Raw genomic sequence first — 17,420 nt, 5'->3', positions numbered from 1 at the left:
TTGTTATAAATTATATAGAACTCTTTGTCTCGTCAAAAAGAAACGGGAACTCTATTCAGAACTCCTGAGTACTATAGTTGGGGTGCTAACTTCACATACGCAAAATTATCACTCCTCGAAAAAAACTATTATATCAAATGAAAAATTAAAACCCAAGTAGTATTATTTTTGTTATTTACTTAACTCTAATGATATGTATCATTTGTATAAAAGATTTGGTATCAACAATTGACGTCAAGTTAAGGAAGAATTCCGTTTTTTGGGTTAAAAAAATCGATTTCTTTTTTCTTACGGAATATTATATTATAGTATGAAATGTTAAAAATATGTACAGCGAATTTCAAATCGAAATTCGTAAAATTAGCGAAGTTATAAGCAATAGACCAATTCGGCGCGCAGGTATATAACTTTCCAAGCAGCAAAATAGGACATCTTAACCAAGCCAAAGTAAAATTGCCCTAATTAAGACAAGAATGTCCAAATTTCGATTTAAAATATGTCCTAAAAATGAAATTGTATTTGAGATTTTCTTTGCAGATAAAAAATTACCTAATTTCAACGTATTAATGTTTTCAAAGTCTATTTGCATTTGAGGTGTTCTTGATAGGTAAAAAATTACTTAATTTTGATCTAGTAAATTCTCCCTGAGTCTGATAATGATTAATAAGTTTCTGAGATCATAAATTACCTAATATCGAACTGTATTTATGCCTTCAAAGTCGAACAGACTTTCAAGTTGTCAAAATTAGGTAATTATTGACTTGAAGACGTTCGTTGATATTTCAATGATGTCACTGCTAACTTCGAAGTCGAGATTACCAAAGAAAGTTACCTATTAGTTAAATTTAGTCAGCACTTGACCCAAATGACCAACAAAATTAATTTTAAAGTAAATTGAACCAGTCTTGCCCTAAAAGTCTATATAATACTGTATGTCAATTTTGAGTCTTCTATTTCACATTAGTACACTCTTGATTAGTACACTATTCATCAGAGAATTTCGCGAAAGGTTATGGCTGCTTTCCTTTTACGAGACACAATTCGACACAGTATAACACATTCGAACACAGTTTGATCGATATATCAAATGGCGTCGATTTCAACTTTGAAATCAATCTAACTAAAATAAAGATTTTGAACTCAGAAGTTGGATATTGGTCGAAATTACCTATTAGTCATCAAAATGTCTTGAAAATCTATTAACTTAAAAGTCGAGATGCCCTAAAAAGGTAAATTTACTCACAAAGTAAAAATATTTGGGCATTTAGTCTTCCTAATAGAAAAATTCAACTTATATGTCGAAAATATAAGTATATTTGACTATTAGGTCTAAAAGAGTTAAATATGCTATGATGTTATCGTCGCCGTAGAAGAACAACTATAACCTACATAATTCTACATTTTTTAAATCATTTATTTCACATTTTCTATTTCTTCTATCATAGAAAGTAAGCAATATTTTTAATCATTTCCAACCTACAAATCAGGAAATAACTCTATTAATTTGCTAAATGTAAAATATAAAATTAACAAATAATTAATAATAAAGTAATAATATTTCAAAAGCTTCTCTTTTTATGCCGCGTTCATTTTAATGATTTAAAATAAAAATATATACAGAAAATTTTCATTTGCACTTGTATTTACGTCATACGTCACGCGATAATCAGCTTAGAAACTGAACTAATGACGGTACTTATACAAATATCACATCTGATGACTGTTTCCCTTCATCTTTACGTATAGAATCATGGAATACATTATGCAGTGTTGCCACTCGCGTGTGTTTTCGAAAAAAAAGAAACAAGATCATCCGCGTTAAGGAAGACTTCAAGACGTAGTCGTAATTAAGTCTAATTTAAGACACAATTAATATGAAAAATTACCAAAATATTACCAATACTCGATCTCGTACTAGTCCATTTGACCAAATCGAACTATGAACTATTGGGGAAAATGCCTTCCATTACCTAATTAATACTATTAAATTACCGTCTTTTCATTCCTCACTTACGTCAGATCGACGTAGATTTGACGATCATTAGGTCAGATCTAATAGACTCTCGGACCTATTCTGGAGATCGATTGAACGTATTTTCGACTAATTTTGCTGCTTGGGTTACAAGTAAACCTACCCAAGTGTTACACTCCGATTTTGATGAGTTTTTATTATGTTATTCTCCAGACAAAAATAAGCGACACGTATTTTTTATACGTGCCCATACGCACTTTTAAGGGGTAATATATCCCTTTGAAAAAATTTTTATTATAGTTATAAAGTACTCTTGAAACCATTCAATTTTCATTGTAGAAATTTTTTTCTACCTTTTATAGTTTCAAAGATATTCGCTTCGAAAGAGAAAACCCGATTTTTTTCAAAGGAGGGATGTTTCACTCCTTAAAAGTGCGTATGAGCACGTATAAAAAAAAAATACGTATCGCTTATTTTTGTCTGGAGAATAACATATTAAAAACTCATCAAAATCGGAGTGTAACACTTGGGTAGATTTACTTGTTAGCACACTGAAACTTTAAACGCGTTTTTCTCGAAACAGTTTTTTGGTGTACATGATATCTACGAAACTAATAGACCGATCATCTTCCGCTTTAAACTGCATGTTGAGGAAACATCCCTTTATCGTATGATGAAAAAGAAAAACAATCAATTATATACTTTTTTTTTTACTGCAAAAAATTCAGTCAATTTTTAGAGCGAAATCGATTATTTTTATTCGACAAACCGCCATTTTCTCAATTTGTTTGTTGCCTGTTCATCAAACGATAACTATATGTACATAAAATTAAATGCTATTTTTATATTTTAGATGACCCCGAGACGGAATCTTGCACACTAGTGACAGAGATACTTCGCGTGGCACCATGTTTGAGGAGAGATAACTGGCGTAATATTGGCTCAAATTTAATAAAAAAAAAACTGTAATTACATTTAAATATAGTAAAACAATGTTTCAAAATTCAAATGTATTGACTTTATACTTTGGTAAAAAAAAATTCCCCAAAAAATCAATTTTTTCGCCCTTAAATCCTATACTAAATTAAGTAAATAATATTAACTCTAATGACATGTATCATTCGTATAAAAGATTTGATATCAACAACTGATGTCAAATTAAATTCCATATCAAATTAAATAAAAAATGATCCAAGTGGTACCATTTTTAATTTTTATACAATGAACTTTAAGTATATGTAGTAATATTTATATTCCTATCGAAGAATTTTCCTATTCCGATCCAAATAACTTTAATTCTTCTTATATAAAATTGTTATATCGCAATTCATTCAAAGACATTTTCTCTTCCAACCAAAATAGTAGTTATTTAATTCTTCTTCAAAACGTTATTCAAAATGTTATTACAAAATTGCGTTATCTTGATAGATTGAATAATGAAAACTACAAAAACAATTAAAAAATTATATAATAGTTAATAAAAATAAATAACATAAGATAATTACAATTTTAATATAGTAATGAATTTAATCTGAAGTTTTTTTTTACACTGAATAAAAATAAAGTTTACTGTTTATTTTTTTTTTCATAACGCATTACTTATAAGTCCAAATTTATTTATCTTGAATTTAAATCTAATCACTTGCACAACTTTCGTAACTTATACGACTGTATAACCCAATCGCATATACATATACCCATGCTGGATACTTTTACTCTCAAATGAGAATGTTTCTTATTTTAAATATTACGTTCATGTTTTTAGTACTGTTACACAGTGATCAAGCAGCGCCAAGTGTTTACTTCTTTAACTTTTTGTGGTAACATACTTGAATGGACGCAATTTTGTGTCGTTTTGAATAACATTTTGAAGAAGAATTAAATAACTACTACTTTAGTTGGAAGAGAAAATGTCTTTGAATGAATTGAGATATAAAATTTTATATAAAAAGAATTTTTAGTCATTTGGATCGGAATATTGATTCTTTCAATAGGAATACAAATATTACTATATGTATATACTAAGGTTTTATAATATAAAAATTAAAGATAGTACCACTTGGATTATATCCTTTATTTAATTTGGTATGGAATTTAACTTAGCGCTAGTTGTCGATATCAAATCTTTTAAGGTAACTATATAAAAATTCCTGAGATAACAAATTCAAAAATATAAACAAATGACAAACGGACAATTGGGAATATGGTGCGTAATTTGGCTTTAAAAAGACTTTATCTTACATAATCAAACAGAAAATAGATTTCATACGCGTGTACATGTTTCAGCTAGCATTCTAGCCTTCTTCAGCAAGTAGAAACTCTTACAATAAAACCATGCAGATTTATTACAAGTGAAGTTTATAAGGTCATTGTGCGACAATCAATCCTCCATTAAAGAGCCAATTACCAATTATCAAGCTGAATGGTAAAATGACTGAAATCTCACAATGATGTGACCGTGGACATAATTCGCGTGAATTTTTATCAAGATGTTGATATATATACTTGAGACATAGTCAGTCAATGAATTATAAAATATAAATATAAAAGAGAAATTGATTAAAAAGTGTTGTGCACTTTGTCAAATTACTAAAATTCCTATGTATTGAGGAACTATCTGTTCAGTCCGAAAGTTAAAATTCAACTGATTAGTTTTAGTTGTTCAACAAATACACTGTCCTACGATTATATTAAGTAGTTATCCCCACAGTGTTTCTAATCAAATAAAATAATTTGTAATCGCTAAAAATGTGATAATTACATATGCAATCACGAGAAATGATTGCGTAATCAAATGAAATCATTTGTAATCAGATGAAATCATATAAAATAAAAATAAAATCATGTAATCAGTGGGATACCATTTCAGCTGGTGAGCCTCCTCGCAATCATTGTATAAATCAAATCTTCTGGTATCTTTGAAGATAATACCAGTAAAAGCCTAAAAAAGCATTATCATAATCGTCCTAACCGAAGTTCGAGCATGCGCGTTGTATATTTGGTACAGCAAAAACTAGAAGATACAATGCATTTACTATCTATTTCTACCTAAAGGGAAAAGTGCATCCATATATAAGATCTATAATTTGATTGATTTGATTGAACATGACTCTATTCACAGCGCTTATGCCTGTTCTGTAATAGGGTCGCAAGCCATAAACCGTAAGAAATTAACCAATCATAGCTGATTATTTTTTGTCATATTCAACTGTGATTGGTCAATTTCTTACGGGTTACGACTTGCGACTCTGTTGTAGAACAGGCTTTATAGATTTGTATAGATTTTCAATTTTCATTACGTCAGATACAATATTGTCCAATCAGAAGTACTTATACCTGCGCATATTTAACATGTCTTTAATATTTATAAAAATAAAACATTATAAATTTATAAAAATAGAGCATTATTAATTTATAATTCTAATTATTCAAATGTATTACACGATGAATAAAATTATAAATAGAATTCTGTACAATTAGTATCCCCCCCCCCCCCTTCCCTCTTCTTCTATCTCTAAACAATGTATATAAAGGGAATCGTTTGAAGGAACAGCTCAGTATCAGGCTGCTCCTCGCCTTGATGAAGTGAACTACAATGTTCACAAGATGTTGGCATTCTAGTGATGGATTTGGACACGAAGATAATCCGCGAAAAGCATAGCCTTTGTATAGAAAATTCCCGTGGAGATCTCAAAAGTATTAATAAAATTTCGTCTCAAATTCTACCGCGAATTATACATATATCATCTAAAGTAAACTTAAAAGATCTATTTTCACCATTCTAGAGTCTTTATTTCTTATTTGTTATATTCACATTATGGTTAAAAAATATTTTGTTTAATACTGTTATACAGGGTGAGGCATCTAAAACAGGCCATCTGAATAATTCGCTTGCTTTTAAAAATAGAAAAAAAAATTTCAAACAAAAGTTGTTGATTTCGAAGGAGAAATCGCAATTTAGTGTTTTTTATGTTGTTTTTTTTTAGATGGAGGCGCTAAAAAGACATAAAGGTCATCTCCACTTTTTAAATGGAATTGAATGATTTTTTTTAGATAATATGATTCCTCTGACTATTCCGTATATAAAAGTATGAAGGTAGACATATCAATCAATAGTTTACGAGATATTTTATTCTAGCACATATTGACATAAAATATTAAAAACTTGTAAACTATACATTTTTTATAATCGTACCTTAATACTTTTATGTACAGAATAATGAGATGAATCAATTAGTATAAAGAAAACACATAGTTGCTTATTAAAAAAATTATCCTGGTTCGCAACATCCGAGTGTAGCCTTGAATTTCCTAATTCGGGTTTTTCTTTCGTAATTCGTTGTTTGCCAGAATGGAAAATACATTTTGTTTAATGATATTTTAATTACATTTGTCAGTGCTTATGATTATCTTTAAGTCTGTCCTCTGCTGCGTCAAAATTTATATTGTTTTGTATACCCAATATAAGTTTTGACGCAGCAGAGGACAGATCTAAAAACAATCATAAGCACTGACAAATATTGTAATTAAAATGCGAAATGATGACCAGTAATGAATACTATGCGAAACAGTTAATCACGAACATTCAAACATTATTCGCTGAAGATGGCTCGAAATGAGCTGAAACGTACGAGACTAATGTAAGAAATTGAAGAATAACTTTTCAAGAAAATTGTCAAGTGTGACCACAAAGGATTAAAAAAGTGGAGGTTGTCTTCGTGTCTTTTTGACGCCTCCATCTAGAAAAGAAACAATATGACCAAAATACATCTTCCTCAAAACCAAGCAATTTTTGTCTGAAACTTTTCTTTCTATTGTAAAAACCAAGCGAGTTATTCAGGCCTGTTTTAGATACCTCATCCTGTATAGTATATATTATAAAAATTTATACATTTTTTCATAAAAACTATAAAATATACTATTGTTACTGTGCAATTTTCCATCTAAATGTCAAGCGCTAAAATTAATATCGGTACAAAATTTAAGGGAGTGCTTATATATCCTTTATAGGATAAAAAAAGTCGATTTTTTTCATAAATCGATAATACAACTCTTCGAGAATATGTGTTCCTAAATTTTAGAGCGAAATTCGAAATCCTTCAGTAAATTTAGCACTTGTATAATTGGAGCACATCGCACGAGTACATAGGCGCGCGGCGGTTATCGAAATATCGAGAAGCATTTGATTTCTATTTACACCGATTTATCAATCTAACGATTTGTTAACGCAACCTCTAGGTGGGCATACCCAGGATGCGAACAAAAATTCTATCTCGACCATCTGAAAACTGACGCCAAAGCACCTCAATTACGATGCAAAATACTCGAAATCGCCGCTTTTATTGTTGGCATTTTCAATAAAGGATATTCTGCCGTTTTAAAAATCATGAACTAATCGGAAATTAATATTGGGCCAAAATGCAAGCAGTATGTATAAGCGAACTTTCAGACAAAAGCGCTGACGCGACGACTGAATAGCATGAGAGAGGCACGTCCGATTCATCGGGGAGAAGGGGTACGGGTATTTTTCATTTAAAAAGTGTATTGTCCTCGTAGAATAAGCAGTCTGGTTGAAACCACATTTCTCCTCGAATATGTATAAATTTTCTAATAATTATAAGTAGAATATTTTCTAATAATATTGGCAAATGGTTTTCGAGGAAATTGTGATAAATTGCATTATTTAAGATCTCTTTGAAAAAATAAAGTCCAATTATGCGGCCACTCAAAATACCGCACCAAACGTTTACACTTCAAACACGTTGATTATCAATTTGTCTCATCAATATGAATTCTCTCTTGACGAGTAATGCATATTATATCGATATACACAACCGTTACTCTTGAAAGTCGTTTCATCGGAAAAACAAACAAAATAGAAAAATTATGGATTTTGTTCTACCATATGGCTCATTAAGCCCAGGCATAAAAATTTATTCTATTTTGAAAATTTGTTCCGTGAAGTTCTTGATTAAGATGTGATATGCGTAGTAATGTCTAGAGCTAAACATTTTTTGTATTAAAGAAAAGTAACTGACAACTGTGTTTGTTCCGAAATTCTACGGATGCTTATATGCGAATGCAGATTAATCGCTGTCAAAATGGCAATTATACATTGGCTTTATTGTCCCTTTTATAATGTAATCATAAACGGTTGTTTCTTATATGTAATATGTAATATATCAAATTGAAATAATCCATAATATTAAACGATGTCTATATCTATCTGGATGTCGTTCATTTAATAGATACTCTTGCAGTTTTAGCTACATATCTTTCACATATTCACCAAAAGTTATTAAAATATCCACAACTTGTAAATTATTGTATGCTCAGTGCTACGACTAATCTCGTACTAAGTAACAATACTTCTCCATTAAGGCCATAAATGTAGACTTAAACATCGACATAATATTATCTTTTCACTTTTTTTTAACATGGCCGGAGACATTACCGCGTCTCCTGATCCGTTGAGTCCAAGGTTAAAATTTTGAACATAAGATATACAAGGAAATACAAGGCCTACATTTGAATTTTATTTCACTATGGATTTTGAGATCAAGATTGACCTTGAATGTCCTCATGTAATGTATCTATGAACTTGTCTTAAAAAGAACTGTCACGCAATAAAATAAAAAATATAGCATTCCATTTAAGAAAATGAAGTTGATCTTGAAAGGTCCCCAACCATAAAATATTTGTTTCCATTATATGATGTTCCCCTTTGTACTGATCACATTAGTATAAACTACTTTTTCATGTATCTTCAAATCTCGCTAATAATCAAATCGGTCACTTTATACAAATTAACAAATTATTTATATAGGCCAAATATAATAAATAATTGGAAAGAGTAAGGGCACTAGGAATCAGGCGCAGAAGACGTCGCGCAAATAATACACATATAAAGAGTGAAACTTCTTTATTCACGCGTTTAATTTTTTGAGAACAGTTCAGTTAAAAAATTTGAATATATTAGACATCAATGTGTTGTAAATATTTTGAAATTAGAATTAAATGATTAGAGGAAAATGGATTCTACTCGGGTACAGCTTTTCCGATTTGCACGTGCTATTTCCCGTTGCCTTCCTATTCATATTTGTGACGCCTTTTTTGATAAATAGGGGAGATCTTCATACCTTTTCTTCTTGCGCGAAAGGAGTAGGATTGATTCGAAGTGTTGCTGGCTGTTGTCGAAACAGAAGGAAGAGAGAGAGAGAGAGAGAGAGAGAGAGAGAGAGAGAGAGAGAATTACTTAATAATAATATTAAAAATATCAGGCCTATTGGTTATTATATATCAGAAGACAGTGCCCGCAATTGATATTAATCATGGCAGTGTTGGAGAGTAGTGCTAGTGTTAGATTATCGTTGTACCCTACCGTGCAAAATCCAAATGTTGAGACAGTTAGAGAAATATACAGATAGATCCTCAGTCCTTTCTTCCACTGATTCCTTCTCCTTCATTTACCTCACAAAGGAATGGCTGGTTCGTGAATCTGTCAACCGTTTCCATACCTCCTAATATATAGAACTTTTTGCAATTGGGAACGAACTTTGCCTTACCTTTTAACAATAGATTAAATTTAACGGTCGATCTTATTAAGTGTATTGAAAGTAATATTTGTAAATTGCCTATAGATGAGAGGATTTCGATTTCGAACCACTCACTTCCTGTGTTAAACAACTTAGCTTCTTGTTCCTTACATTGCACGGAAGTAGATAGGAGTTTCTTACAGTTAGCGAAAGATACTAGGGTTTTTTTTAAGGGATATGAACGATAGGGTGATTTTTACTCGCGCGGATAAGGGGAATGTGACGGTAACATTGGATAGACAAATGTACATTTCCCAGGTAAATGAAATGCTTCAAGATGTTAATACTTATGGTAGTTGTAAGGGATCTCCGACGAGACGAATGGTTACGGGTTTACGCGCCTTATTAGTTAGGTGAAAGGAAAACAAGTATATATCTGATTCCACATATAGAGGTTTGTTATGTAATGACGGGATACTTCCGATGGCCTACGCTCTTCCGAAGATACATAGCAGGACTGCCCCTTTCGTATAATAGTTTCTTCGATAAACAGCCCTTTATACTCGTTAGCAGTGTTTCTTTATAGTATTATCATTAAAACAATTCTTGAGGCGGATAGTCATATCGATAATAGTTTTAAACTCGTTAAGGAACTTGATGGTAGATGGTTGAGTGATGAATTTCAGTTAATGTCACTAGATATTGTTAGCCTCTTCACTAACGTTCCCATTGACTATGCGATGGACTGTATCCAAGACCATTGGATTGTTTCTAGAGATTGTTATTTACCGAAGGAGGAATTCATCAAAGCGACAGTTTATTTTAGATTCTACTTTCTTTGTGTTTGATAGTGTTATTTATAAACAGAATTATAGTACTCCCATGGGCTCCCCGTTGTCTCCCGTCATCGCGGATCTAGTTATGCGTAAATTGGAGAATAGAGCTTTGTCTTTGATTTAGTTTCCGTTGCCCCTTTACTACAGGTATGTTGATGATATAATCATGGCAGCGCCTGTTTCTTCGGTTAGTTCCATTCTTGATGTCTTTAATTCTCAGCCTCCTAGGCTTCAGTCCTAAGCTATGGAGGTGGGGGGGGGGGGGATAGATTGAATTTTTTGGATGTTACAATGATTAGGGATAATGAGTTGATAGAGTTTGATTGGTACCACAAGCCAACCTTTTCGGGTAGATATTTGAATTTTTGGTCACAGCATGCGGTTTCTCAAAAAATAGGTACAATCGCTGGATTAGTTGATTAGGATGATTTTGCTTTCAAATCCTAAATTCCATTTTGATAATTTGTGTTTCGTAATTAAAGTATTGTTAGAGAATGATTATCCTTTGAGTTTTATATTTGAGAATATTAACAACCGTTTGAAGAATATTATTATGGCTAGTAATAGGAAGAGGGTCGTTAGTGATAATAGCATTGATGTAGTACAGCCTTCGTGGTTCACTGTCCCTTTCGTTCGTGTTATTACTAAGAAGTTTAATAGATTGAATAGCGAGCATATGAGGATGTCATTTTATAGTGTTAACAAATTGCGAGAATTTATTAGGGTGCATAAGGACCCCTTACCGCGTGATAAGAAGTCGAAGGTTGTTTACAAGATTTCGTGTAAGAGCTGCGATGCGAATTATGTGGGACAGACGTGTATACAACTGAAGTCAAGAATTACGGAACATAAGAACCACATCCGATAGAACACGTCTATTCGCAATGTTATAACGGAACATCGGTTGCAAGAGGGACATGATTTTGACTGGGGCAGCGTTGCAATATTGGCCGAGGAACCTCACTACAGGAAGAGACTGATTTCGGAGATGATATTCATCAGAAGACAAACGCATGGACTCAACCTGCAGACGGATATGGAGGGGCTTCCGGAGGCCTACCTCCCGATTATAAATAAACTATAAAAGCTCGAGTTGTTGTCACGTCTTGTCAGTCGGTGTCGTTCGTACACAGTAATAAGTCCTTTTGACAAGATTTTTTTATCACTTTACAATTTTCATTAGTACTAGCTAATAACTAAAAAGTAACTCACTGTGTCTGATACCGACTGGCCAACATATCAGGAACCGGTTCTTGAATTATTCATGATAATATTTGCGATACGGTACTTTGTAATCGTGGTGAGCGTTCCTATTTTCAGGATAATTAATTATATTATTAAAGTTTTTTGATAAATTAGTTTATATATTCTTTAATTCGACATTTTTAATATTTCCCTTCTTTTTCATTTTCCTTTTCTTTCTTTTTATTTAATTCTGGCATTAAAATTCTCGATGTAGGGGAGCTCACCATGACAGGATAACTTTTACTTTATATATGTTAGTGTGTGTTTGCTCTGAGGAAGGCTAAAAAATGAGTCGAAACATGTAAGCGCGTTTAGTGAATAAAGAAGTTTCATTCTTTATAAGTGTATTATTTGCGCGACGTCTTCTGCGCCTGACTCCTAGTGCCCTTACTCTTTTCAATTCTTTGATTTGTAAGGAGTCTTGATTAGTTTGATTTATTAACGGATTTATAATAAATAATTTTTTAAATAAGTAACTATGTGTTTTCTTTACACCTTTTTTTGATTCATATCATTATTCTGTTCATAAAAGTATTAAGATACGAATATCAAAACATTAATAGTTACGAGATATTTAACATTTTATGTTAACATATGCCAGAATAAAGTATAAAATATCTCATAAACTATTGATTTTGTATAACTTTACCTTAACACTTTTATACGCAGAATAATTAGAGAAATCATATTATGTAAAAAAATTCATGTTGTTCCATTTAAAAAAGTGGAGGTGATCTGAAAATTTTTAGTGCCTCCACCTAGAAAAAACCAATGTGACTGAAATATGTTAACCTCGAAACTGTTTTGTTTCCATCTGAAACTTTTTTCATTAAAAATAAATGAAATATTTAAGATGTTCAGTTTACGTAGATCTCCCTGTACAGTACGTAGTTTTTGAAGACAACTTTTAAGTACGGCAAATAAGGAAATTGGTCTAGTGTATAATATAGAAGTTTATGGAATTGATCATATATCGCTTTCATGTATTAAATATATTGTTTAGCTTATAAACATTAAACATTTTTTTCATCAGGAGTATAACTTTCTCGAATCAAGTGTATTGTCCTCGTAGAATGAGCAGTCTGGTTGAAACCACATTTCTCCTCGACATATATAAATTTTCTAATAATATTGGCAAATGGTTCTCGAGGAAATTGTGATAAATTGTATCATTTAAGATTTCTTTGAAAAAATAAAGTCCAATTATGCGGCCACTCAAAATATCGTATCAATATAATTTACTAGTTGTTAGTACATGTTGATCATAGAACGCAAGCAAGGTTAACTGCAACACGTGATTATTCGATGTGATATTAGAAATAAGAAAAAACTCGCAAATATTTTCCTTTTCAAAGAAATAAAAAAATGTGAGCAATCAAATATGTTACATCTCGCGATACTCGTATTTGAAATCGTTCTAATCACACAAAACGAGATATTAATAAATTAATTTATTTATTAATTATAAATTATGAATCAAGTACTAACACAATGTTTATGAGTAGTCATGTTGTATTTTAATTGAACTTGCAACTCAAAATTCTCGGATATTGTAATCATCGTAGTCGACCATCGCGTTTCGCGCCCGTTTTCGACGGCATGGGCATTTGAATCATTTCAAAAGAAGAAAAAAAAACGCGAAAAACATATTGCAACAGGTTATTAAGATAAATAAAAAAAAAGAAACGAAACTACAGAATACAATCCTTTGAGCACTCTGCAAATCATATTTTTCAAGTGGTACCAAAGTATCGCTGAAAGGGAGAATCAAAGAAACTTCGGAAGGTGAATCCACGGCCAGGCCTTGATGCCGCCTTCTGATATAAGCGTTGATCGTAAGTGCGTCTCTTTACATCTGGAAAGATTTTCTATATCGCCTCGATCTTTTTCGCACATACACACATACTTCTCGTTTGCGTTCATTCGTATACAAATTTCTCGATAATCTAGAATCCGCAATTTATATATACAATCTAAGAAACTTTCGTTTTATTACATTAATGTCTCGGTTAAAGAAAAGCGATGGCTTCTAATTCAATTATTAATCCTATAAAGAAGTATGTTAAAAGTCATTTTTGTTCCCAAGACGGCATATATTTATACTATTATTTCTTATAGTTTTTGGTCGTAAAATTACGTGGTGACATCCATTTGCTGTCAAAGTATAAGAAAAAAGAATAAAAACAGAAAGTCCGCAAAGATGGATCATTTATGATCCCATTTTTCTCATCAAATATATGACTCGTCACAAAAATGAATATACGAGAAAATGTGCTGTCAACATCGCCAAATATGAATCTGAATGCTTGTATACGTACACAGGTCTATTAGTACACAATCGCGGATGTATGTCAAAATATATTATCTAAAAAAAACGATATGTACTACCGAATGATACACCTAAAAAATACTATGTTTGATTACAATTGTTAGGATTTTTAACTCATTTGACTGGTAAATAAATTCTACTATGAGAATTCTACAACCAAAAAACTATAAGAAATAGTAAAGCCATGCAAATTTTACATGCTGGCTTAGGGGCAAAAATCGGCTACTTTTTAACATCCTTTCTTGTGACTGATACAATTCCGATAATTTCAGCGATATGATTTAATAAATATGTTTAATCGTTTAAATGTTTCCGTGGCTAAAAATAATGTAAACAGACGAAAACTTCTATTCTGTAAATTATGAGGATTATTTCATATTTCTGTATAGGATATTCCGTAAACTTAATAATACTTAAGGATAAATTCCTACGATTGTTTTAAGATGAAAATTCTATAATAGTACCCGAATGTCTATAATGCTATAATTTTTGAGCTACAGTTTAAAGTTAATGAATCAGGGTTGCCAAAAATTCACGGTATAAGACATAATGCTAAAAGCGAAAACTGACTGTTAGTCTTGTCAATCCTCAATAAGGACTTTATATAATGTATTAGGGTGGTTCATCTTTACACTTGAAGAAAATTTTTTTTTCGAATTCTTTCCGCGACATCTCTCAGAATGGTTCCAATCCATAAAAAAATAATTTCCGCCAAGTTTCAGCTAGATCGGACAACGAACTCATGTCAACGATTCGGTATCATATTTGAGTTCTCTCAATATATGTATACACTATCAATATTTGTTTTTAAAGTGTATTTTCTACAAAAATAAGTTTAGAGGACTTTTCCTTCTTTTAACATATGTGTCTTACTTTTTTACATCATTTGAGACCTTATATGTCATTTTAATAATTAGGTATATTTTTAATTATTAAAAAATAAAAATAAGTAGTTACTGCATTTTTTTATTCTTCAAACTGGGAAAATTGATCCATAGACTATTTTTTAGTATTAATAGTATATTTGAGGGACAAAGTGAGTTTAAAACATGAAGAATTTCATACTTTTATTAATAAGGCAATTCTTTACATTTAACAAATAATTTTATAATAATTAATGATTATATTAGAATCGTAATTGTTAGTGTTAGAAAACGCCTTTATATTAGATTGACCGCACGAGATTCATATTTGTGTTATGTTACACGCGCGGTGTACACTCATGTACAGATGTAGAGAGCAAGTGCGCATATCACTGCGTTTGGTTTTGCTGCGCACGGGCTAGAAGGAGCTCTCAGACTCGCCATGTTCTTAGAGAGAAGATCAAGCCAGCCATTATTTTTATATAAAGAAACGCTCTCAGCAATAAAGTTATTCATCCTATACGTGCAGGGGCGGAAACTTACCTCGCCCGTGGGTGCGAAATTTTTGACTGACGAAAGGAGGGGGAGGGGGGAATACAAAATAAAGACTTTTTTTATTTATTGGATATGGGAATAAGTTTCCGCCCATTGTAGAAAGATGTCGTTAGCATTGCTTGTGTGGTTGATAGAACGGCAACACATGTTTGAAAGGTTTGTGTTCAAACTTTTGAGTCCAATAGTTGGCATTCGTTCGAAGCGTAAAAAAGAATAACTTTTTTTGCGTTGAAGATGTCGGAATTTATTCCAAAAAAGCAACATTTGCGGGAAGTTTTACTCCATTATTTTATTTTACAGAAAACTGCTGCAGAATCGCATCGTTTGCTCGTAGATGTTTACAGTGAGCATGCTCCATCGAAAACCAGTTGTAAAGAATGGTTTCAGTGATTCAACAGTGGTAATTTTGACGTGCGTGACAAAGAACGCGAAGGTGCACCGAAAAAATTTGAAGATGCAGAATTGCAAGCATTACTCGAAGAAAATTCATGTTTATCGCTCGATAGGTTGTCAAAAGAATTAAATGTTGATAGATCCACTGTTGGAAAACGTCTACACGCAATGGGAATGGTGCAAAAAGAAGGAAATTGGGTGCCATACAAATTGAAAGAGAGAGACATGGAAAGACGTTTGGTCATCTGCGAGATGCTTCGTCAACGACAACAAAGGAAGGGTTTTCTACATCGTATCGTAACTGGCGATGAAAAATGGATCTACTGATAACCCTAAACGCTTGGAAGTATGGGTGATGCCAGGTGAACCAAGTCCATCAACGCCAAAACGAAATATCCTTGCTTCGAAGATTATGTTGTGCATCAGGTGGGATCAGAGAGGTGTTATATATTATGAGCTGCTCAAATCGTCCAAAATCATCACTGGCGATCGTTATCGACTACAACTGATACGTTTAAACGAAGCTTTGAAAAAAAAACGACCGAAATGGGACAGTAGGCACAATAAGCTGATTCTGTTACATGATAACACTAAGCCATACGTTGCAAAACCGGTCAAAAAATACTTGGAAGGAGTAAAGTGGGAAATTCTGCCCCACCCGTCGTATTCACCAGACATTGCTCCTTCAGATTTTCATTTGTTCCGATCCATGCAGTCGGCCCTTTCTGGAGAACGATTCAATTCTTATGAAGATATCAAAAAATGGCTTGATGAATGGATCGCTTCAAAAGAACCAGATTTTTTCATTCGAGGAATCCGTTTATTACCGGAAAAGTGGGAGAAAGTTGTCCCTTCCGAAGGAGCATACTTTGAATAAACTCACTTATATAGATTTGTTTAAATAAACACATCTTTTTCTTTTCAAAAAGGGCGGAAACTTATTCCCATACCCAATATTTTGTGTTCTTCGTTGCCGTCTCTTTTCTACAATTGCGAATTGCGATGCTCTGTCTGACAGTCGGTAAGGGATCATTTATATTGGCCGTAACCGTAAGAATGCCGTAATTGTAAAAATTCATTAATCACATTCGAGTATTCCCTTTTCATTCAATTCAAGAGAGGAATGCTCGACTGTGATCAGTCAATTTTTTATACAGATAACAGCATACAGCACACGGTTACGGCCAATATAAATGATCCCTATAAAAGTTGAATCTCTGTTACGCGCACAGTTGTACTGCCATTATATATAAATATCAATCGACATCCGCGCACATTTAAAAAAATTCAGTTAATTTTTAATCCAATTCTTAGATTCCTTTGGTGTGGATTTCCACACTAAGTTAAATTTTAAGTGTGGAGTGCTCCACGATTCCACTATAGTTGCCGGGCCTGTATACGTGTGCAACTCTCTCAATAGTGGAATTCCCTCTGTCGTACGCAACAGTTAGTCATTGGCATCACCTTGCTTAATTTCACAAATTACTAAAAAAAATCTGTGAAACTTTAGTTTAATTCAATAATACAGCGATACAAAAAAAATCTTCCCGAAGTGCGAGAATACATTTTCTGAAAATTTTTTCGCGCTGATTACGATGCCGTTGGCAGAATTTGCCTAGCATATCAATATTTTGAGTAAATTGAAATAAAATGGACCAAAAATGGCGTTTTTTGCCATTTTTAACATTTTTT

General features: G+C 32.3%; 1 protein-coding gene across 2 annotated transcripts in view; it reads right to left on the bottom strand.

Moving 5' to 3' along the window:
- LOC108763982 (dnaJ homolog subfamily B member 6) overlaps nt 1–17,420 on the bottom strand; it is a 56,663-nt gene that overhangs the window by 4,653 nt on the left and 34,590 nt on the right. Inside the window, exon 4 of one of the 2 annotated variants that reach the window (XM_018511959.1) lies at nt 13,333–13,443. The exons of the other annotated variant lie outside the window; for it this stretch is intronic. Coding sequence (XP_018367461.1) covers nt 13,333–13,443 — 111 coding nt within the window. The remainder of the gene's footprint in view (nt 1–13,332; nt 13,444–17,420) is intronic. 2 annotated transcript variants of the gene reach the window in all.

The sequence above is a fragment of the Trachymyrmex cornetzi genome, unplaced genomic scaffold, assembly GCF_001594075.2.
Source record: "Trachymyrmex cornetzi isolate Tcor2-1 unplaced genomic scaffold, Tcor1.1 scaffold39, whole genome shotgun sequence".
In the NCBI taxonomy this organism is placed as follows: domain Eukaryota; kingdom Metazoa; phylum Arthropoda; class Insecta; order Hymenoptera; family Formicidae; genus Trachymyrmex; species Trachymyrmex cornetzi.
The sequence above is the reverse complement of the archived record's forward strand: the minus strand, read 5'-3'. Positions and strand labels throughout refer to the sequence as shown.